This window comes from Sinocyclocheilus anshuiensis, unplaced genomic scaffold, assembly GCF_001515605.1.
Source record: "Sinocyclocheilus anshuiensis isolate Anshui unplaced genomic scaffold, SAMN03320099.WGS_v1.1 scaffold1851, whole genome shotgun sequence".
NCBI lineage: Eukaryota > Metazoa > Chordata > Actinopteri > Cypriniformes > Cyprinidae > Sinocyclocheilus > Sinocyclocheilus anshuiensis.
The window spans coordinates 10,232-34,246 of NW_015548302.1; the positions used below are offsets into that span (position 1 = coordinate 10,232).

At 36.7% G+C, this 24,015-nt stretch overlaps 2 protein-coding genes across 12 annotated transcripts in view; one reads left to right on the forward strand and one right to left on the reverse strand.

Moving 5' to 3' along the window:
- Positions 1-349: 349 nt before the first annotated feature.
- On the forward strand, positions 350-5,475 carry LOC107656159 (mitochondrial fission regulator 1). Of its 4 annotated transcripts, none has more exons than XM_016443890.1 (9): positions 364-614; positions 716-831; positions 918-1,007; positions 1,096-1,197; positions 2,037-2,152; positions 2,225-2,451; positions 3,390-3,639; positions 3,733-3,901; positions 3,988-5,475. In XM_016443890.1, the coding sequence occupies exons 3-9, from the start codon at positions 972-974 to the stop codon at positions 4,033-4,035; spliced, it is 948 nt and encodes a 315-aa protein (XP_016299376.1). In that variant the 5' UTR covers positions 364-614; positions 716-831; positions 918-971; the 3' UTR covers positions 4,036-5,475. The 4 variants fall into 4 exon arrangements, with proteins under 4 accessions (XP_016299377.1, XP_016299376.1, XP_016299375.1 ...); XM_016443892.1 differs by having other exon boundaries at positions 404-420; XM_016443891.1 differs by lacking the exon at positions 716-831 and having other exon boundaries at positions 350-420.
- An 817-nt stretch (positions 5,476-6,292) lies between these two features.
- LOC107656157 (high affinity cAMP-specific 3',5'-cyclic phosphodiesterase 7A-like) overlaps positions 6,293-24,015 on the reverse strand; it is a 42,932-nt gene continuing 25,209 nt past the window's right edge. For 2 of the 8 annotated variants that reach the window (XM_016443885.1, XM_016443888.1), the window contains exons 2-15: positions 16,339-16,399; positions 14,117-14,161; positions 13,593-13,625; positions 12,969-13,058; positions 11,334-11,485; positions 11,129-11,192; positions 10,820-10,915; positions 9,872-9,972; positions 9,648-9,779; positions 9,404-9,495; positions 8,776-8,920; positions 8,332-8,428; positions 8,156-8,236; positions 6,293-6,963 (exon numbers count right to left, since the gene is read on the reverse strand). In XM_016443885.1, coding sequence (XP_016299371.1) covers positions 6,740-6,963; positions 8,156-8,236; positions 8,332-8,428; positions 8,776-8,920; positions 9,404-9,495; positions 9,648-9,779; positions 9,872-9,972; positions 10,820-10,915; positions 11,129-11,192; positions 11,334-11,485; positions 12,969-13,058; positions 13,593-13,625; positions 14,117-14,161; positions 16,339-16,399 — 1,413 coding nt within the window. In that variant the 3' untranslated portion in view covers positions 6,293-6,739. Of the gene's footprint in view, positions 6,964-8,155; positions 8,237-8,331; positions 8,429-8,775; positions 8,921-9,403; positions 9,496-9,647; positions 9,780-9,871; positions 9,973-10,819; positions 10,916-11,128; positions 11,193-11,333; positions 11,486-12,968; positions 13,059-13,592; positions 13,626-14,116; positions 14,162-16,338; positions 16,400-18,780; positions 18,880-24,015 lie in introns of those variants that run through there. The other 6 variants (XM_016443881.1, XM_016443880.1, XM_016443882.1 and 3 more) reach the window with 6 other exon arrangements.

The window sequence follows — 24,015 nt, forward strand, 5'->3', positions numbered from 1 at the left end:
TGTGTGTGTGTCTGTGTGTGTATGTGTGTGTGAGTGTGTGTGTGTGTGTGTGTGTGTGTGTGTATGTGTGTCTGTCTGTCTATCTATATATATATATATTGTAATTTTTATTATTTTCATAGTTTATATTATAGAATTCACATCTGCGCTCGCGTGTGTGTGTGTGTGTGTGTGTGTGTGTGTGTGTGTGTGTGTGTGTGTGTGTGTGTGTGAGTCATAACTCACTTATGACTGGACAGTTGTATTGTCAATCCACTACTCTAAACCAGTGGTTGACTCCATACTCATAGAACCCACCCATTGTTAGAATATTCTCAAACCCCATTGGCCAATATTATTAAGTCCCGCCCTTCTTCCCAAACGACTGCTCTCGCACTGTGGAAAAACACAGTGGAAATCTGTTACACTGCATTTTACACGGTAAGACATCGATATTTTCTTGTAATGTCGTATTAGAAATCGCGACAACTTTTGTAAACAACTAACAGGGCGTTTAATACAACACTGAAACAATAACGCTTGGGTTTTAGCGCCTTTAACCTTTGTGATAACGTTTGTAGACCGTTCACTACTTAGTCCTCTGTTTGCGGTATCTATTAGTGACAAACACTCAGGTGCGTTACGAAGAAACAACTACAAAATGTTTAGTACCTCAGTGTTTTCTGGTAAATGCCAAGGTGAACATCACGTAGAACAATGTCTGTTTGCCACAAAGTGACTGTTTAGGAAAGCAGGAGTGGAGGAGACGCGTTTGTACAAGATGCTCTTCTGCTATGTGAGAATGACTGACAGTTTACAGGGATCATAACGTTTTTCATGTGGAAAACCAGGGTACTGTAGTCTAAAAGATGTCATGTTAAATAAAAATATATAAGTGTATTTAAGTGATTCTTACAAGTTTAAGTTTTGATCTGAAGATGACCTAGCACAGATCCTTGAAGATGAGACAGATCTGTAAGTGAAGTAACAAGATGAGTGGAAATCATAGACGGATAGAAATGGACCTGGTAAGTTCATGCACAGAATTATATGTACATTTCTTGCTCTGCACTCATCCTGTGATTAGAAGAATGATTATATTTATATCTCTCTTAGGCTATAGGATCATCATCAAAGCCTTATGGGTCATCCAGGAGTATTGTCAGAAGAATTGCCACAAATCTTCCCTTAGCACCCTGCCCTCGTGTCCATTTTCAGGTAAAATATCAGTCTTTGTTCATTCAAATGTGTCAAAAACATAAAAGAATCTCTCAACTTTTTGTAATTCTTTCAACAGACAATTCAAAGGATATTTACAAATGATTTTGAGTGCCTGTTATGTTTTTAAATATTCAGTCTTTTTCTGTTTTCTATTTTAGTATTTTCAGGTAGTCTTCATTCATTTTCATTCCATTATTATCAGTGTTTTCCACTTTTATTGCATTTTTGCCTCTCAAAACCTGTAACATTCTCCATCTTTGGCCTTTCATTATTCAGTTCTCCCATATCATCATATTTCTGTCCTGTTCTGTTTTGATTCCATCAGTGTGCTGACAATAAACAATCATGAATCACGAGGACAGGTTTCAGCTCACAATATCTAATGTAGCCTTTTCCTACCGTCTAACCTTTAAAACAAAAGTATGATGACATTAAATTCACCTTGAAACTTTTATTACTGTCTCCGTTTCCCTCTTCTCTGCCCTTCCTTCCAGCTGTCCTGTATGTCAGGAAGGCAGCATGTCTGCTTTAGGTCAGTTCTCTGGATTGTTGAAAATTCTAGGCCAAGAGTTCTTTAAAAAAAAAAAAGCTGCTGTTGCGATGTTCTAATTGCTTCATTATTCGCTAGGCAATGTTTAAACCGGTTTCCCTGGTGCTGTTTTCTTTGCCGTGGCTGTGAAAACATTTGGTGCTTGCTCTGCTGTTGTAGTTCTGACATTGTTTGAGTGCTCGAGTGTCTGTGAGGGTTTGTTTGTCGTTGTTGTGAGACTTGTAAAGTGCCCTGAGCAGGTGTTCTAATTATTAACCGTCCTTTAAACTGTCTTTGGGTCCTGTAGCTTCATCCATTCGCTGCAGGAGCGAGTTTCCTCAACAATTCAAATGGGCTTGTGGCCACACTCGCTGATGTGGGCTGGATGGACAGAGAAGAGAGCGATGGTGCTGGCAGGAATAGGTAAAAATATTTCTAAATTGATTTAGAAAACAGAGATTTGAATATTGTAATTATCATATGTGTGTTCTGCAGGTTTGAGGCGGATTCGGGGTTGTTTTTTCGCACCCAGCAGTGCAGACCCCTGAGACGTCGGCGGTCGTTACCCAGCTTGCACCAGGCTGAACCTGCGCCACAGAGTCAGACGATCATCAACGATGAAGCCATTCAGAAGATCAGTGCTCTGGAAACTGAGCTGGCCAAACTTAGAGCTCAAATTGCACAGATCGTTCAGGCACAGGAGCAAAGTGCTCAGTCCACAGGTTAGTTGGAGTGCTACTTTAGTATTATGTGTATATACCATTTTAGTATTTTGAAGTAGCTTTTGTTTTGATATTTGTAGTTTACATTTTATTTTCTAGTTTTAAAAGTTCTCAAAAAATCAAGGCCGAAAGTCTTAAATTCATGATATTAAATGTTGCATGCATTGCAAAAAAAAAATTAATTCTTACTCAGTGTTTTTGTTTTGTTTTCCAATATGAAAATCTCAACTTCCTTGAATCAAGGTACATTTACGTCAGATGCAAAATGAAGATATAAAGTCTTGTTTTCTGAGAAATTTAACAAAATTAAGTGGGTTTATGCTCAAAACAAGAACAAGTGTCTATCAATGGGTAAGAAAAAATATATATATATTTTCCCTTAATACATTTTCTCTTTGAAAAAATACTTTTTCTGACCCATAGGCAGATATTTGTTCTTGTTTTAAAAATAAACTGTGATGAATTTCTTTGTGTCCCCTTCAATTTATTCCATAATTTTGTCTTTAGTTGGTTTTAAAAAGGTCTTAAATTTACCTTCACAAAACCTGCAGAAACGCTGTTAGATGATTTTCATATTTTTAGATTTTCTCAGCTTTATTTTAATAAATTGAACACTAGTTTTAATATTTTTATTTATATTTAACCGCAAAAATGAATGAATCCCACACACTTTGGTACATGGAAACATATAAAAAAATATATTTATTTACAATGTTGATTGATTAATTGTTGATTGATTAGTTTTATTTAACAACAACACTGGTTAGTTGTTCTTTATGCCCCAAATATATGCCACGGTGATGTTAACGTTAGGCATGTGCAACACGTTTGCTTGCAAAGTGTTGGCGTTCTTGCAAAAGACATAAAATAGCACTCTGCTAGTAAATACTTTGGTATTGGTCATTTTTACCCATTTAAAGTTGCAATTTTTGCTTCAGCTCCAGCGCCAGGTGGTCCCCCCGTACCCCAAGCTCCACCAATGACTCCAGTTCCACCTCCGCCACCTCCTCCGTGTCCCGCCCCTGGCATGCAGAGAAGCTATTCTGCCATTGACCTCATCCGAGAGCGCCGTGGGAAAAAGGCAGAGCAGAAGACAGTACTGGACTCGGCACCTAAAAAGCCAGAGCTTCCCAACATGCTAGACGTACTGAAAGACATGGGGAAAGTGAAGCTGCGCTCCGTTAAGAGGTAAATGTTATAGTGCTTAATCTGGACAGTGATGACATTCAAACATCATCCTAAACACTTACCAGTAAGGTTCAATTATCCTTTCGTTCCCAGTCATCAAGAGGGCACGAAACCAAAACCTGTTGAGCCCACAGATGCTGCAGCATTAATCGCAGAGGCCCTGAAACGCAAGTTCGCTCACCGTTACCGGAGCGACAGTGAATGTGATGGCAACTTTAACTTGCCAGCCCCTGAGAATAAGACCCACGTAGAAACACCACTGGTAAGAGAAATTCTATTTCTTGAAAAACTGATCTCTCACTTATTTTGTTTTAGTGCCATAGTCATTTTGTGCCATTTCTTTTGCAGTTTGGCCAACATATGTTAAAGTCAACTGGAAGGAGGAAACTGTGCTAGGATGGAGCTACTCATCTGAGCAGGTTAATGTAGTTAACCTGCTAACTTTTCTTGTTAGCCCTCAAAATGTTGTTAGTGTTCTTTTAGGTGAGCATGCAAATGCCAAACACTATGCAGTCAGTCTGGTTTCCCAATTGAATATCTATGTAATTTGCACTTTGAAAAGTTCATCTCCATCAGTACATCTCGTACCACAGCCAGTTCCATCATTAATGCCAGTTACCTGAGAAATTTGTTCTTTTTGTTTGGTTTTATGTATGATTTTATAAGTGGATTTATTTGGGTCTGTTGAAGGTCAACAGTGCAAGTATTCGACCTTGTTAGATTCCTCTCATTTGAAGGGATAACGTTAAACAAAAACACCAAAGTGTATGGATTGTTCTTTATCAGTAGTTTTAGGTGTATTTTTAACACCTATTTGCACAGAAGTTGTGTCTGCTTCAAAGGTACAATTAATAGTTGCTAGTAACTTTAGTAACTTCAGGTTTTTCTGTCATGTGACCACTAGCAATTATGAACCACACTTTTGTGATCATCATAAATAGGGCTTAGATGGTGCTGTCAGTAGTATTTGCTCACTAATTTAATGAGCTCATTTAAAATCCTTTTTAGGTTCTAATTTATTATTTTGGAACATTTCCATGATATTGTTCTGGAAGTCATTTAAGTTATTCAACCAGTTTAATAAATCACTTGAATGATGTAGTTTTGTTTGTCTATGATGTCAAGCTTGTTATCTCTAGTCCAGTGCCGACTTCAGTCTATTAGCAGAATTTTTGACAGTGTTTGTACCTTAAAAGGTTTGCATTTTTGCACATATACCTAAAATGTCTGCTGTGCACCAATAGTCAGTGCATTTGCATTATATTACAGTACAGGATTTCAGAGATTTCTAACTGGATTTAATGGCCAGCACATAGGAGGTGTACCTCAGAATTGAAGGTAATCTCCTGGCGGAGATATATTTCTGGTTTTATTATGGATTGTGATCATTTATCTAAATAGGTTGATTTAATTTCACACTGCAGAACTGTTTTGAATGGACTTTCATTTCTTGAATAAACCTGAAACTGTCAATCTGTGTCTTTTCATTTCTGTAATGAGGTTTCTACTTGGTTACATTTGGACAAATAGAACAGCATGAGCTCATGCCATCCGGTAGAAACATTTTGTGAAGTTTTATTCATCAAAAATGCAACTGCAACATGTATCAAAAGGTTATACGGCAAAGCCTTTACAAAATGGCTTGACACATAGGTCGTCTCCCCAAAATGGCTGTTACAACAAACTGTAAACAGTTTTTTTTTCTTAAATCAACAGTCTTACAGCACTTACAACAAAAATACAAATCACCTAAAATAAAGCACCTCTTCTCTTTCCAAATATCAAGAGAAGCACAAAAAAACAAAAACAACTGTCCGTTCTGTACAGAATCCAAAACCATACACAATAATGGAATGTTCAATGTTAAAAATCAAATCATTAAACCAATTCTCCTCCATATATTAAAAAAAAGGTTTCTCCACGACAAAAAGGCAAAGGGTCAGACAGTGCACTAAATAGACAATGCGATGAGTTTAAAATGAAAACGAAAGCTGGTTTGGTCACTTAGCTTTGTGCATAGTTTTAAGGCATTGTGTAGCAGTCTTCCGAAGAGATGAGAGTGGCTTCGAGACATTCTGAGAAGGACTTGTCTTTCTTTACAAAATACAGAGGAGAGATAAAGAGAGGTGTGGTGGCTACCTACAAAAGGCACCTTTACTTCCTTGTTTCTCCTAAATAAGCAGGTCGGTGAGACCCTGAGCAAAATCCATGGAGAGTCCGTTCAGCTACATGTCCCGTGACATTAATCCTCCTTCCATGGTCAAAAGGGTTCATCTCTGCCACCTTTCACGAAGCGACGTTCCTTCAACACATTGTCTGAAATACAGGGGAGAGAAAGATGCAATGGAGCACAAATGGCATTTGTATGGCATCTGATGAGTCTCGCCGACAGGGTTGCAGTCCAACAGATTTTGTTGATCATCAGCAGTAGGTTTCGGGAAAAAAAAAAAATGTACAAGTGGTTCTTCACATCTGTGCTTAAAAGGCAATAATCACAGAACTAACATGATTCAGTTAGAAACATGTAAACAGTCTTCAGAGGCAGCAAAAGGACTGGGCTCTTCACATTTGTATTTTTGTACACGAGGAAGATTGTTTTGCAGAAGCACTGGCACACACACACGCTCGCACGCATTCGGTTTCAAACACATTGTCTCTTGGTGTGGTTGTAAAAACCTCTCCTTTAAATACTCAAGGTGTTTCGAATGACTTTCAGAGCAATTCAATGTTTCAAAATGGCACTTTAAAGCCATAGGAGGGGGTTCTTTCCTACCCCACATTCCCTTACAGTCTTTAATCAAAGCATCGGAGTTGAATTAGTAAAACGCCCAATAGAAAAAAAAAACCCAAAACAAATAAGGTTAAATAAATAAATCACAATAATTAAAAGAAACCAAAATTGCAGCAGTAGCCAAATGAGGTATCTATGTATTGCTCTATGTTGAAGGGTAAATGAGCGCTTAAAATTAAATAAATTAAATCGATGAACAAACAAACGAAAAAGAAGAAAACAAATCATCAGTGGTTGGTTGGAGATGGGTGGCGTGACGCAAGATGTTTGGCTGAGGGGCAGTAGAGGTGTTCTGCGAGCGCTGGGGTGTCATGACTCTTGGCTTCCCTGAGATAAGGCTCTGGAACTGGGCTCTTCTGTGGCTCGGCCCGGTTCGGATTCCCCCTCCTCGGAGCTCCCCGATGCCTCGGGCTCCAGGGCACTCCAGCTGGCCTTGTTCAGGCCCAAATGGCCGAGCATGGTCTGAGAGAGCCGCGTGTCTGAAAAGCGCACCCACTCGGCAAACAGAGGCTCCACCACGTAAGTCATGAAACCTGGTGGCAGAGAAAGAGACGTCATTACATCAGCCAGACCTTCTAAAAATTATTCATTTTAATGATAATTATAATATCATTATTACATTATTATATATACACATATATAACAAAAAATAAATAAATACAAAAAGTATAGATATAAAAATACACTATTTAAATATGATATTTATGTTGTAGTAATATTATATTACTGTATTATATACACTATTTATATATTTGATATTATACATTATATATTTTTATTAAAATTGAATAAAAAAGGCAAGACACTACATTTAATCACAGTTATTAATCACAGTACAATTACAGTCCAGTATTACAAGTGACTGAAATTTTGTTTAATTATTTTATCTAATTAAATATGCACTCATTTGCATGCATTTCCAGAACAGAACTCTGAAGACAGGTTCAAAGTTCATTTTGTTGACATATTAGAGTTAAAGGTTTTACAGAAGGGATTTTATTGAATTTAAGAGATAAATCAAAAATAAAATGTACTTTAATTATAATTATTACATTATTATATTTTATACACGCACATATAAACAACAATAAAAACAACAACAAAAAAGACAAACACTGTATATGTATGTATGTGTGTGTGTGTATATATATATATATACACACACACATATATAGTGGACTGTTTTGTATTACAAGTTTTCTGAAATGTGCAATTATGTTTTATTATATAATAAAATATGCACTCATTTTAATACCTTTTTTTGACACATTAAAGTTGAAGATTTTTTACAAAAGGGAATTTAATTTATTTACTGAATTTAATATTGAATTCCAAATTTTGGACCTCTTTTTGTTCCTCTATAAATTAGAAAATACTGTCAACAGCCAGAAAATTCACCATGTTTTTAGGAATGAAATAAATCAATCAATCGATATATGAACAAACCCTTCTCTAAAAACCTTCAGAACATAAATAAGAATAAAACTTGGAAATATATCAAACACTTAAATCTGTATTTTGGATATTTTCTTTCTGCTAGTCTGAAAGAAGATAAGATTATTGAACCAAAATACCTCAAAATCTGAAAATTTACCAGTGTCTGAAAAAAACTGTAGTGTCTTGCCTTAAATCAATATACATACAATACGTAATATTATTTTTACTATTATTCTTTTCCTCCCATATTCAGGGTGAGCTCATAAATGAGAATGTTCTGGTTCTTACCGATTTGAACACTGGCTATGGTGTTGGCTTCACTATCACACAGTGGACTGATTTCAAGTTTATGCTTCTTTTCAATGTCACCTGAAAAAGACGACAACAGAGCACAAAGATTAGCTTCTGAACACAGTGAACTAAGAGCACATGGAGAGAGCATGGTCATCATGAGAACTGGCTACCTTGGTGGAAGAACTCCTCTGTGACCTTCTCACTCCACTGTTTGCTGAGTTCCCACGGTCTACACGGGTTACAGATATCTGCACACTTCAGAGCCATCTGGAACACACGTCAATTTGGTTTTAAGAGCCCAAAAGTGTCTGTCTTTATTCAAAAATATGGTATGCAGCCCTTCCACTTAAAAACGGGACATTGCAAACTTCAAGTACATTAAAGTCAGCATTATAGTGACCAAAACAAAATAAAATTATATATTTAATAAATTTAACTAATTTGTTATCTATAATTTTTTTATTATTTTCCCTCTTTTTTTTTTTTTTAAAGCAAACATCAAATGCATTATTTTATTTTAAGTCAAAGCTGGCATATAATCTGTATATAAAACTTTATATAAACTGCATAATGTTTGTTTTTAGTGAAATTAATACTGAATTGCACATTCCCACCTGCAGAACGAAATGTCGATGAGAAGCGTGTCCTAAACACAAGTCGTTCTCATCCAGATGTGTCCTGAACCGGGACAGGTACTCATTCTGTCGGCTGATATCTGTGGCCAGAATGAGCGACCCCAGCTGCCTCTCTATACTCAGACTGTTAGAGACACCAATTAAAGTCAGTCTATCATAACAGAGGTCATTTACATAGAGAAGTCTTAAAGAGACAGTAGGAAAAAAAGTACCTTTATTTTACTTTTTATAAATTGATTAGAACATTTATCATTCTTGTAAGTGTAATAAATTCATGCAAATAAGTATTTCCATTTTGAGTCGAAAAACAATAATTGTTATAGATAATAATTAATAATTGTAATAAAATGATTATAAAATGTATAATTCTTATAAATAATGTATAAATAAGTATTTCCATTTGGCAAAAAAGTCCATCCTAAAAGTGAGTCAATAAAGAATATAATAATAACAATAATAAAGTTTAAAAAATTATCATTAAAAAAAATAATGAAATAAGAAATTAAAATAAACAAATAATAATTTTAAAAAATTACTTGCTTGTAGAATAATAAGCCGTAACTTATTAACAAAGAACTTTAGGCTAAAAAGAAGTGAAGAGACTGACCTGTCTTCCACAGGAAGATGGGAAAAGAGTTCGGTCTCTCTGAGCAGTCCCACTGCAGACCTCCAGTGATGGTTCTCCAGAACTGAGGTATTCTACAGAGCGACACACACACACACACACACACACACACACACACCAGTGCCGATTGACTTTGACGTGTTTACGAATACAGTAATTTACTCGGAACATAAAGAGGATTGTGGAGCTAATGATGTGCTTAAATCCCATTGGATGGCACTCTAACCCGGTACAAAGCTGCAAGGTAATGGTTGGTTTTGATGAGGAAAGGCTGGTTGACTCCAGGGTGGTCCAGATCATGTGTGGCCGCAGCCAGCAACCCTAAGAGGATGTCGAATGATGTGAGGGACTGGGCGAGCTGTGGATACACACACACACAAAGAGACGGCTGTAAGTCTACACGTAATCATTAAAAGTCAATTACAGTACATTTAAGAAAGGGACAATCACCTTGGGTTCTCTCAGGTAACAGTGCATGGCCTGGGTGACATCAGCAGCATGGACTGCATTATGGTAAGGGTTCTGATTGTGGTAGTCTTCTTGAACCAGAACTGAAACCAAGTGTACAACATTTAAAGTAATTCAGCAAGATTAGTACAGTCAGTATATTAGCACCTAATTTCATTCTCAGTTAGTTGGATCAGTGCACTGTGGCATGCAGAACCTCCATCTGTCATGTTAACAGAATTGAAAAAATACACTTTAGAATTACAATAAATATATTTGAATAATAATAAAAATAAATCAGATGAGTTGATCAGATGTTTCAACTCATAGTTAATAGTTTCATGAGGGCAGTGAGTAATTTTAATGCTTGCTGTTTAAGGTAGTTCAGATGGCTTTCCAAGCAACTTTTACAATTTATTAATATGTTCATGGTGAAATTTATACTTCTTGTAAATGTTACAAATTCTTTTAAATAAAAATTTTCCATTTTTGCAAAAAAGCTAAATGCATCCTAAAAGCAAGCCAATAAATAATAATAATAATTATAATATTTAGTATATTATAATACAAATACTACTACTAATAATAATAATTATTAAATATTATAATGTTAGTAAATCTGGACTAATAAATAAAAAAAAATACTAATATATTTTGAATATTTTCTTTTGTTGTTAAATATTTGAGGTTTGAAATGAATTAAATTTCACTGAAATGTTACATGACATTTTTTTTGTAAAACAGTAACTATAAATTAATTACAATAGTGTGAATGTGAACTAATGTTCAAATTAAGTTCATATACATTCATACATTTATATTTCATACATTTTGCATGTTTGCATTGTTTTAATCAAATGTATTTAATAAAATAAAACTATGCTTTTAAAATACTATTAATAAAAGAAAAATTAATTGTTAGTTTCAGCCATAAACATGAAAAACACTTACCTAGAAATCGACGCAGTTTAACCATGTCTAACTGGAAGAGCTCGATGAGGCCATACTGGTTCAGCAAATGAAATGTCAAGAAGACAAGACTGTTTCCTTCAAAACAACAAAGAATATAAGAGGAAGGATGAACTTGGCTAGGCAAACTTCATCCTCAATTTTGCACAGCCATGATGCAACCAGCAGGTGGCAGAGTTGACCACAACTGAATGAGAAGCGTACATATACAATGTGGCTTAATATAGTGAAGGTAAAGTACAACAAATCTCACACAGAAATAAGAAGGTTCGTCAGAATTAACATATTTACCATTTGTAAGTCTGTCAAAGAGGAATATATCAAAATTCCAGCTTCCAACCTTTTCAAGCATACACTGAGAGAAAATGACAGTGAGAACAGATGAAAAATCAATAACTGCATATGTTATGTATGTATTCATACCGCAAATGTTGAATAGTCAATACAAACTAAAGTCACCAAGGTTTTACCACAATGTGTGTTTGTGGTGCCATACCTTGGCCTGACCGCAGTAGTCCTCGTCCAGGATGTGGAGGGGGTTGAGGTGTGGCACTCCTCGCAGCAGACGGGACGAAAGCAGGTGTCGCTGAAAACTAAAGAGCCTCCGGATCCTCCGAGCTGGAATCGACCCTGCTGACTCAGCACGGGCTGAGCACAAACACACACATGAGAAAGAGGACATGGAAATTCCATGATGGCAAAATGCCATTTAAAATTAGCATCCTCAACAATTAAGCTGAAATTGCTTTCAAATTTGAAGCTTTTCGTGTCTTTGGCTTTCGTTCTCGTCCAAATCCACCCCCAGCCCCACTGACTGGAGCCACTGCTGTTTAAAACTTCGGTTGCTATCGTTGCGATTGTGGTGCTCAGGCAGCCTACGAGAGGTCATGCCTGACTGAAGCACAAAAGACAAAACCAGTCCGGAGAGAGTCTTTAAAACAGAGTTTCATTTCACCACAACAAAAGAGCAATAAATCTTTTCATGTGCTAAATGTATGTTCTCCTGAATTCAGCTCGCCCACATTGGTAGATCAACACAGACAGAGAGACTATGAAAATTGGGGAAAACGTCTTTAATATAATTAGGTTAGAATATATTAACGGGATAACAAACATAAGGGTGAATGAGAAGCGCCACTTAAAAAACAACTTTATGATGATTTTTTTTTAAATAATAAAAATGTAAATAGACATTACATTCAAACTGACAAATAAAATAAAAAAACGTTTAATTCATGTTTAATATGTAGTTAAATAAATTAAACATGAACTAAAGAATTTCATATTTATTTCTAAATTACTACATTTATAATTGAATTCTTATTACTTATTTAAGTGACATTCCCAGTCCTCCAGAAGCAAAAATCCCATTTAAATTCTCGGACGAAATTAATTTTATGTATATGTAAAAAGCTTTTAAAACATATCTACCTACAATGTTTTTATTCATCTTAAAGTTCTCGCAAACTAGTTTAGTTGACGGTAGCCACTGTATTGAAAAAAATACTACTATGTAAGTCAATGGCTACCGTCAAATGTTTGGCTACCAACATTCTTCAAAATATCTTATACTGTGTTCAAGAGAAGAAAGAAACTTATACAGGTTTGAAACAACTTGGTGGTATTTTTGTGGTACTGAGTAAATTATGACAATTGTAATTTTTGGATCATTAACCCCTTTAAATTTTGTGGGTAAAATCCATTTAATTTCAATAGGAATCAGCAGGATTGGGAGTTTTGAGTAACTGCAGAAAATTTCCTTGTGCAGATTTCACTCGTGTTTAAGTGAATTTGCCACTTTGACAGGTCTGAAGGTGACTTTTGTCGAAATTTCGCTACTGTGACCGCACATTTACAGCATAAAAGACAGTAGTGATGTTTTCAAAAAAGAAAATACATTAAAATGAGCCAAACTGATTCATTCCCTCGAGAGTTTAGTAGCTCATCCCGAAATTGTCTAATTTTTGATTTTCAAAAGTTGAATCAAATACTCTAAGAATTCATATCAGAGTTGGTCGATTTGGTTCAAAGCTTTAAACATATTCAATACCCATGATAAAATACCTCCGGAACAAAGCTTCCCTGTTGCACAGAGCTAGGAATGTGTGTGAGTGCTAATTTGGGTACTTACAGTGCAAAGTGCGGAAATCGACGCCCAGGTACGGGTGCGAGCCTCTTCGTTCAGGTTCAAAGCCTACCTGACTTCTCACTCTCACATCTCCTAGAAGGCATCAACACACAAGTCCTCAAGAGATTTGTTAGCAAACACAACATACAGCAGGTTACAGGCCTGGATACAGGGGGACAGAGAGACAGACATACACACACTGCCGATGGATGGGGGGAAAGGGGAGGACAGGGAACAGACCATGCATCGCCATGCCAGAAGGACTTATGCATTAGTATTCAGACAGCTAGGAGCAAAGGAGGACGCATGGAAGAAAGACAAGCATGTGCTTCAGCCCAGGACAGAATGGAGAGGAAATCAGAGGGACTTCAACGAGGCTGGCCAAAGCTCTAAAGTCACATCTGTTAAAAAGTCATTCAATAGGCCTTTTCATCAAACTCTAGCTGTGTGTGCGCGTGTATTTGCATGGAGAGGGAGAAGGAGGGGGACGCAGAAACTTTTACTGAGTAATGGCAGCCTCCAACATGTCAGTCACTACTGATTGGAGTTCATGTGCAGTAAAAAAGTAGTCAACGTGTAAATAAGTCAATAAACAAATAAAAGCCTCCCACCAGTATATTTACTTACTTGAAAACAGCTGTTTGAATATTACACAAGCTCCTATCAAAATACCAAAACTGTGAATTACAATTACATAAAAAACATGATTCAAATTAATCAAAAAAGACAGACATGAGTTTCAAACGAAACAACAACAACAACAAAATCATAGAGTCGGAACGACCGTACAAGAGTGTAGCACAAAGTCACACATGCAACAAGCGAATCAGACAAAAAAATAAATAACTAAAAACAGACGGAAGTTATTCGGACATGCAGAAGAAAAGCCGCGGAGGTCGAAGCAGCAAGACCACATTATGGAAACCAAAAGTGTGCTCTCGTCTTCTGTTTTTGCGCCAAACCTCTCGTACGCATCTCCTGACCCACAAATAGTATTAGAAGACATTTTAACGTGAGAAATGCCACTGATTAGACCGTGTCCCCTGACGCAAGTCTTTAGGGAGGAATGGTGTGGAAAAGTTATTAAAGGGAAAGGCCGTGAAAGCGAGTGAGTGGGTTTGTCTCTCCTGGTGAAATGTGTTGGTTCATACCTGGTGTAAACACGAATGAGGGTTTGATTGTTTTGTTTGTCACAGCTTAAAAACAAAACAAAAAAAGAAATTATGATCAAATATTAGGTCAGGCTTAGCTTTACTAGGTTTTTGGCTACATGCTTGAGGAGGTGATGTTACTGAACATGTAGAGACTCCAGGTTGTTATGATGTTCTAGCGTTTTGCTAATTCATGGTACAGTGACAGAAAGCAAAGCAGTCAGTGTGATTCGGAAGTGATGAATTGGTGTAAATGTCAGTCAAACAGATTTAATGTGGAACCACCACGTTCTTAGTACACTGTTGTGTAAAATCTCTGACAGCACAGATCACGGGCCTCATGTATAAAATTTACATAGGTTTCATGCACAGATACTGAAATTCTGCACAATATGATATACTGATAACTATTTTCACATGGCTGAAGCACGGCTGATATCATAAATCTATACAACATTGTTAAAAACAAGAAAAACTGCACATTGCTTGCACATGGCATCTCTTTGACATGCGCTCTTAAAGACAAAGTGCTCTCAAAGGGTTACATTTTTGCCATAAACTATATAAACTGTAAACTATAGTGCAATAGTGCCTGCCAACGTTTTTAGCAGCACTGGTTCTGAAAGTATTTTTCCCATTCATTTTCCCCATAAGGATTTATTTAAAAGTCTTTGTTAAAGCCTCATAAGCCATGAACCAAGCCAACCAGCTGAAACATTAAAAACTTTTATTTGTAGCAAAAAAAAAAAAAAAAAAAAAAAAGTATTTGAAAATCAGAAAAAAAGACAAAGATACAGGATTAATGGCTTGTACTTAATGGCTTAAGTGAGAGGAACAGCTACCATGAAGCACTGGGAATTACAAAAATTATGGTGAAATATAAAACTACTCATTTTAAGTTTTTAATTACATCTATAGAAACAATATAATTTTTTAAGAAAACATGCATTTATACACAAATATTTAAGATTCCCTTCTGGCATGATTTGCTGGTCTGTGATTGGTGCAATTTTCCTGCACAGCATCATGGGTAATGTAGTTTTCACTATATATTTCAATTGGTACAATATCAGACACAAATGTCTTTGAAGGTTTGTAAGTTATCGTTAAAAAAAATGTATGTCCCTATGGGAAAAAAATGAATGACGTTTTACTTCCGGAACCCAACTTCTGCACTATTACTATCTCTTTAAATTATAAAAATAAAAAATATCCAACAGCAGGTGATAAATATCCAATAATGACCAATATCTATAAATCAAAATGACAAAAATAACATAAAATAGTAATAAAACACTAGTTTTATTGCATTTTGCCATCTATACATGTGACACTATTGCGTTTCACAATACTAGAAAAAAAAATTATACAGGTTGTAAATTTTACCTGTATTGATAAGAGAGATGATAAACTGCAATAAAACTACTCTTAATCACTCGCTCTAGTTTTCCCGTAAAATGTCTAAATATACTTCACCTGATATCAAAATTTCCTAACACAAAACAATGACTAAGCATAAACCTAAACTGATTACTAGGTTAATCCAACATGAGATTGAATAACCGCTTTTTCGATGTGCATTTTGTTCATACGCAACGTTTAAACATCAGGCCCTTTCAGATCTTTCAGCGCTGTCCTATGAAGTCAAAAGGGGCACAGATAAAACTCTTGGAGGTCCCTGGGGTCAGCAATCAGGCCGAGTCGAGGCTTGATAAGTATTAAATCAAAGGAAATATCACAGAAATTCTAAGCAATTCCCAGTTGAGGAATGACTTAAGCTGTGGATGTAATGAAGAGATTATCAGAGGCTTTTTGACTGATGGTTGAGGCTCTCCATCCTCTCTGTTACACAATCTGTTGTATAATATGCTGCGCTTGGTAACTTCCAGTGCAGAGCGGTGCATCTACCCTGTGTCTGAATTTATTTACAGGTTGAATGTGTTTGTGTGTGTGTGTGTGTGTGTGTGTGTGTGTGTGTAAGTGAGTCTTTTCACTTATTTTGATTGCTACAATATTAATATGTTTAGCACGTTACAATCATTATATAGCTCGAGTTAAGATAGCCTATTCCCTAATGAATTAAACCGTTTGTTAACATACAGATTGAAAGCGTGAATGGTCTCTCTCCCTCTCTCTGTTAATGGGTGTGCAGTGTACTGTAGCCTATACATGTGTGTGTGTGTGTGTGTGTGCATGCATTAGGCAGGGAAGATGATGCTTACCTAGCATGCGAATATACAGAGCGGTTTGATCAGAGCTGTCATAGGAGATTGCTCCACGTCTCTGTGGGGGAAGAGATGCAGACAAACGTCAGTATTTGCATTTACTCAAACACGCGGGAAAAACTCATATACAAGCCAAATGCTCAGCAGTATATATTCAAATAAGGCAAAAAAAAAAAAACACCACCACCACAAATTCAAGAAAGCAAATCAGCTCATAATAGTTCTCTATTGTGTATTTTCTTTTATAAATCTTTTTCATATTTTGCTCTGTTCTTTGGAAACTTCTTATGAAAACCAATAATTGTAAATTGCTTTTATACTAAACATTATTTAACAGAGTCAATGGGATGATTAGACCGTTAGCATCTCGCTCAAAAATGACCAAAGAGTTTCTATATTTTTCCTATTTAAAACTTGACTCTTCTGTACATCGTGTACTAAGACCGACGGAAAATGAAAAGTTGCGATTTTCTAGGCCGATATGGCTAGGAACTATACTCTCATTCCGGTGTAATAATCAAGGAACTTTGCTGCCGTACCATGGGTGCAGCAGGCGCAATGATATTACGCAGCACCCGAAAATAGGCTAACTTCCATCAACATAACCAACGTGACCACCTGCTTGCACAGGGAGCGTGCTGGGGACTATTTTCAGACGCTGCGTGTGAATGCGCCGTGTCTGCGCCGACAGCTCCAGATATTTAGCATGACAAATATTTTGTGGGCGTTGGTGACGCATCGGCGATTCCCTCAGATCGCGTCTGTGATAATTCACACTGCGTGATTGTCACTCGCGTGAACGAGCACCGATTTGCCTCCGATTTCGGGCATTTGTCTGCGATTTCGCAAAACCTGTCGGCGAATGAAAAATCGGGCTAAAATCGTGCAGTGAGAACTCGGCATTAGGGATGAAGAGATATCAAGTCTATCCGATATTAATTATTTTATATTTAGATTATTTTATAAAAACCTGAAATTACTGATATTGAAATACTGTATTTTGTCTAAATAAAAAAAAAATAAAACCAGCATAAATTAAATTAATTCACATAAAATAAGGAATAAGCGCCACAATATTAAAAAGTACAGTATGAAAAAACACCAACATTAATACATATCTATAAATATGCTAATAAACATATTTAGGGATGAACAGATATTAAAAGTCAGACTGATACTGATAATCCCATAATTATTTTACATTTATATTATTTGATAAAAACTGACAAATGGCAGATATTAAAATACTGTATTATTTTCTCTAAATAAATTAAAAATAAACCGTATAAATTTAATTTAATCATTTAAAAAATTTACAAGAATCACAACATTAAAATGTGCAGTATTAAAAAGATATTCATTTTGATATTTGCTAATATTTTATTTGCTCATATTTACATTTAACAGTTACTATTGTTATTTTTAAAGATTAACTTTCAAGAAATGTTAGATGACAGCAAAGATAATCTCACTGTATAAATAGGGTAAATGATCATGCACAACTAAATATCTAATACATAAATAATGCATTCCTAAACGCACTCATTTAAAAAAAAAAAAATTATACAGTATCTCACAGAAGTGAGTACACCCCTCACATTTTTGTAAATATTTTATTATATCTTTTCATGTGACAACACTGAAGAAATGACACTTTGCTACAATGTAAAGTAGTGTACAGCTTGTATAACAGTGTAAATTTGCTGTCCCCTCAAAATAACTCAACACACAGCCATTAATGTCTAAACCGCTGGCCACAAGAGGGGGGTACTCACTTCTGTGAGATACTGTATATGTATATATATTTATATATATAAATTTATACAAATATCATATCATTAGGCTTCCTTTTCAAGTTTTTTATGTAACTATTCAAGTAGCCATGCAACGAAAAGAGTGTGTAAGTTGTCCTATATCTCTAAACACCTCTTATTTGAGTGACTGGTCAATCCGTGACTTAAAAACTCCAATCTCACGTGAGAGAAACACACATGCTGAAGGGCTGAACTTGAGCTCAACTCCGTTAGAAGCCCAGCCTCCAGTGCACTCACACTGCAATTTCCCAGCAGCGGGAGGAAGCTGGAGCGGAGAAACCTGCTTCACTAAATTAAACCTGCATCATCTGTCCAGTGTAATCTGCTCTCCTGTCCATTACACTTCCACACTGGGCCATTCAAAGATTAATTCAAGAACAGACACTCACACCGCTGCTCATTATGCAGATGCAAGTATGATTGGCTGTCCCAGAATGGTGGGCGGAGCTTTCTATGACCGCAGCACTCGAAAGAGGCCTTTGTGTGCCGAACACGTAGTTTCCGTACTCGCTGTTTCTTAAAGGTAGGTAGCACAGGCTTATTTTTTTACAGACACTGCTAGCACAAAACACAACTAGAAGACAGCATAAGGGCTGCTTTGTGAGAGGACTTGATGAACATCCACCTTTCGCTGTTGTATTTTCTTTGTTTCTGGCAAGTACTCATCCATGTGAAAATCACAAGGGGATCTTTTGGAGATGATGATACAGAGAAAGGTTGGGTGTGAAAACACAAGACCTGGCACGTCTTGAACCTGTGCATATGCAGAAAAAGACAAGCACTTGAGCGCAGCTTTTAGATGGCTGGTCAGGGTGTCCCCAGATGGCATACAATTCAGTCTCTGACGTCAATGGACTGAACCAATTTGCATACTTGAATTTTATCCATTAACAGCCCTCTCGCACCTCGAGACTCTGCCCAATAAAACTGCAAATGCACAAAACTAGGGCTGTCACTAAAGATGGGCGATAATAGCCAAAGAACATCTCAGCCTTGTGACAATATCTCTGCTTTTATGTTCTGGTTTACCATCCAATTTTTTCATACAGCAACTGTTGCCATATATTTAATGCAAGTAAAAAAAAATATTATATTATACTACATTAAAGATTTATATTTGAAAAATATTTTAAGTAATATTTGATAAATATTGCTTTTTTAGATTTTTTTTAATATAATATATAAATATATTTATTTTTATATCAATTTTTTATTAATTATAATTTGTATTTTGTATAACATAATAAACATTTACACAAAATAATTAATGTATTTCTATATAATATTTATTTATTTATTTATATTATATCTGTATATGTATGAAATATTTATATATGTTCCACACAGAGATCTGATCTCATCATCATCCAGTCTTTCTGGAATGACATGTAGAAACAGAACTGAGACAGACTAAATCCAGAAGAACTGTGGCAACACAAGTGCACCGAGGGCAAAAGCTGCTTTAAACGCAAAGGATGGAGCTACAGTGCTGTGAAAAGTTTTCAGGTAGTTTTGCAGGTAGGTTTCTTGAAGCATCTTGGAGATGTTTCCACAGTTCTTCTGGATTTAGTCTGTCTCAGTTTGTTCTGTTTCTTCATGTTATTCCAGACAGACTGGATGATGATGAGATCAGTTCTCTGTGCGGAGCACTGGCTGTTGTCAGACAAATCTCACTGGATTATTACAATTAATGGCAAAATTAATGTTTGGAAATGTAAACTGATATTTCTTACTGACACACTACAGCAAAAGATAGATATTACTGACATAAAACCATTTTTTTTGCTAGTGAAAATACTAGTGTTCTAATCATTTTGGCCACCACTGTATATAAAATACAAAAAAAATCTAAACCAATATTTACAAACATTTTTACAAAAACATTTTAGTACATAAAAAACACCACACAAAAACTGACAATAATCTGACAAAAAAATAATCAATTTTAATCGATTCGCTTAAAGGTCCCATGGCATGAAAATTTAACTTTATGAGGTTTTTTAACATTAATATGAGTTCCCCTAGCCTGCCTATGGTCCCCCAGTGGCTAGAAATGGCGATAGGTGTAAACCGAGCCCTGAAAGCATCCAAAAAGCAGCATGTCATGGGACCTTTAAACTCAGCGAATGAATTACTTTATCTATCTATCTATCTATCTATCTATCTAATCTGTCTATCTATGCAACTACAAAGATGATTTTAGTACAATATGCTCATGTAATCCTGTGGCAAGTGCATTTATTAAAAATGAAAGACAGAGGGTTAGGTAATCTGCAGGCGGGCATTATTCGGTCAGGGTATTAAAGGGGTCATATGATGTTGCTAAAAATAACATTATTTTGTGTATTTGGTGTAATGCAATGTGTTTATGCGGTTTAAGGTTAAGAAAATATGTTATTTTCCATATACAGTACATTATTGTTGCTCTTCTTCAAGCGTGTGACAGAAATGTTATGCCCCTTACCCTACTGTGTTTCAATGTGTCCTGGCACAACGAGCCAAAACCAATAAAACCCATTACAAACTAGGCATTTGTTGCATCCAGTGGGGACATAATTACTGATTATAATGACTTATACTGTTTTTACGCTTTGCATTGTGTATTGCGCAGCGTAAACATAAAACTATGTCTGCATTTGTGATCGGAGAAATGACAAACAACAAGCACTACTCTACTCTACACTGCTCAAACTCGCGTTTGAATCATCAGTTGTGTTGGATGAGCTCGGTCCGTCCAGGCCTCGGCCGGAACAGTGACGGAAACTGATGGAGGAGATCTTGCAGTTCTACCCGTTGTGGCTCATCCAGGTGATCCAGCATTACCGTTGCAGCATCTCTCTGCGGTTGCATATCTGGCCCAGGCTCGTCCTCCTCTTCCTCTACTGTTCTCACCATCAACGCCATGTCTTTGAGGCCCACTGTTCCCTCCTTCCACTCCTTCAGCAGGTTGATGTGGTAGGTCTGGTGGGTCTTCCTCTTTTCCGGGTGGTGAAGCTCATACGTCACCGGACCCATCTTCCTCACAACAGTATATGGCCCCTGCCACTTGGCGAGCAACTTGTTGCTTGAAGTTGGTAACAGTAACAGTACCTTCTGTCCTGGCTGGAACTGGCGCAGTCTGGCTTGCTGGTCATACCACCTGTTCTGCACCGCTTGCGCTTCTTGGAGGTTTTCTTTGGCTTGTTCCCTATAGGTCTCTAAGCGGTCTCTCGTTTCCATAATGAACTTTACGATGCCTCTCTCCTCTGTTTAGGCCTTTGGTTTGGTCCAGGTTTTCTTTAAGATGTCCAGGGGTCCCTGGACTTGCCAACCGTAGAGGAGTTCAAAGGGTGAGAATCCTGTTGACGCTTGCGGTACCTCTCGGTAGGCAAACAGGAGAAATGGCAGCCACTTATCCCAATCGCGTCCCGTGTCTGCGACAAACTTCCGCAACATACCCTTCAGCGTCTGATTGAACCTCTCCACGAGTCCATCCGTCTGAGGATGGTATGGGGTAGTTCGAATGGCTGTGCTGCCCAGTTGCTGATGAAGCTGTTTCATCAGTTGAGATTTCAAAATGTTACTGTTTTTGCTGTATTTTGGATCAAATAAATGCAGGCTTGGTGAGCAGAAGAGAATTCTTTAAAAACATAAAAAATCTTACTGTTCAAAAACTTTTGACTGGTAGTGCATGTTAGCCTATAGTTTGAAGTTAAATATATTCATATTAATTAGGTGAGTCTGAGACGATTATTTGACAGTGATTTCACATTTCTTGTTTGTATGAAGGCTAAATACAAATAAAAGGTGAACATTAATTTATTTGTGCTGTTTTTTTTCTCTAAAGTATTATATGGTTTTATATGAGGTGTCATAGACTTGGCAAATTAATTTTTCATAAGTTTGTATGCACAGTCTGTTGTGCATCTGTTGTGGGCGTTCTTGGCAGTTTTTACAAGGCTTTTTTAAATAGTGTTCATATCGATATCGGAATTATATCGTATCGACCGAAATTAAGAAATATATCGTGATATAAATTTTGGCCATATCGTCCAGCCCTAGACGACCCCGGGCTGGACTCCGCTTCGTCCACAGTGAAAGCCGATCCGGCGATTGACAGTGCGAAGTTAATGTATTTCCTCAGCGACCAGCATGGATCAGCTCTAGCATGACGAAGTGGATATCGTCCTCTTTTGGAAGGCCAAACAAAGTAGTTTCGCTTTCACAATGAAACACACAGCGTCTTCACGACATGGCGGCGGCAACAATACTACAGCGAGAATAAAAGTTACGCCTTTCTTTGCGTGAACATTTGGGCGGCGTTATGCAAATCTTCCCACACAGTGACATAGACATGTGGGGGCGTGTTAGAACAAGGCATTTTAGGAGGGCGTGGACAAGTCTTAACTTTTATAAAGAATATCTCTTTGGATTTGAGACTTTAGTCTTTGCAACTTTACAGACCTTCTTTATGCACCAAGAGCTTGTAACACTCCAAAGAGAAAGGAAAAATTGAAATCGCATCATATGACCCCTTTAATGTTGGTGGAGGCCAGTCTGCAGTTTGAGAACAGGGCTTGCAAACATGCCTTAACTGATGGCAGTGCTTTGTGTTACGTTAATAACCAGTGGAACAGATAAACTGTAAAACTGCTAAGTGAATATACAGGCTACAAAAACAACTGCACCTTGCAGTAACCCTCATATGACATTTTGACATCCTCTATCTGTAATATCTACCATCAAGCCCGTGAAAAATGAGACTCGAGTCATCTGCTATTGCCGCGACAGTATTTTAGTATCAACAAACTCAGTTTACACACACATTACTTGGTGTTTTTGCGTGCGAGTAATTTCTACCAGGGGGCTGAGCGGGGCATGACAAACCACCCAGCCGTGCCCATATGGGCTCAGCACACAAGCGGCATCAGCGCAGCCGGACACAGAGAGGGAACGGAGGAGTTGAATTTCTTGGAGACCATCGCCACTATGCGCCAGCAAGGCGTGACGGTCTGTGCTGGTTTGCTGACTTTCAGTGAGGTGGTTAGAGGCCCAAACAAAAAAATTATTTTAAAGAAAAAAAAAAAAGAAAAGGGGGAGTTCAGCAGAAATGATAAAAAAATATATATTTCAGGTAGGCTGATTTTACATTTATAGCAAAACAGTTCTCTGAATTCAGCTCACAACAGACAAAAACAAACATCAGTCTTCACTCAGCCTTTCACGGCAACTTTTATCCACAACAAACTGCTAATTATTTTTTGAGAGCAGTTTAATGACTAGTTAAAAAAAAAACATTAAAATGATACTGGTATTCTGTTATCATTATTATTTTAAAAGTACACCAGCATTAATAAATAATGACAAATAATAAACAATGAAAACTGGGTAATTATATAAAATTAATTAAAAGCTAATAATATATTTATAAATATTGAATCAAACATTAAACTGTGTGCATTAAAGGGTTAAAGACCTGTACTTACAGTATACCTTATTAACTAGAACAGTGTCAAAAATACTAATAATATTCTGGTGTACATATTGCACCTTACAATGTACCTCAGTCTAGATTTTGGGGCAAAAATATATACACTTAAGTATTTATTTTTTGATAATTAACTGGGAAGAAGCATAAATATACCTCAATCTAGATTTTTATGCCTCTGTAAGGCGTTTTAAAGGGTTAAAAAGATACAAGGTCAAGACCAACATGGATGGATGTGTATTATTCAAGACTTACTGTAACTAATTAGGGATGCACCGAATGTTCGGCAACCGAAAATAGCAAAAAAAAAGCTCTTTCGGTGTTCGGCCGAACAATGATATGACGCGATCAAATAGCAACCAGCGCAGAGTGAGAGGCACGCACTCTTTATAA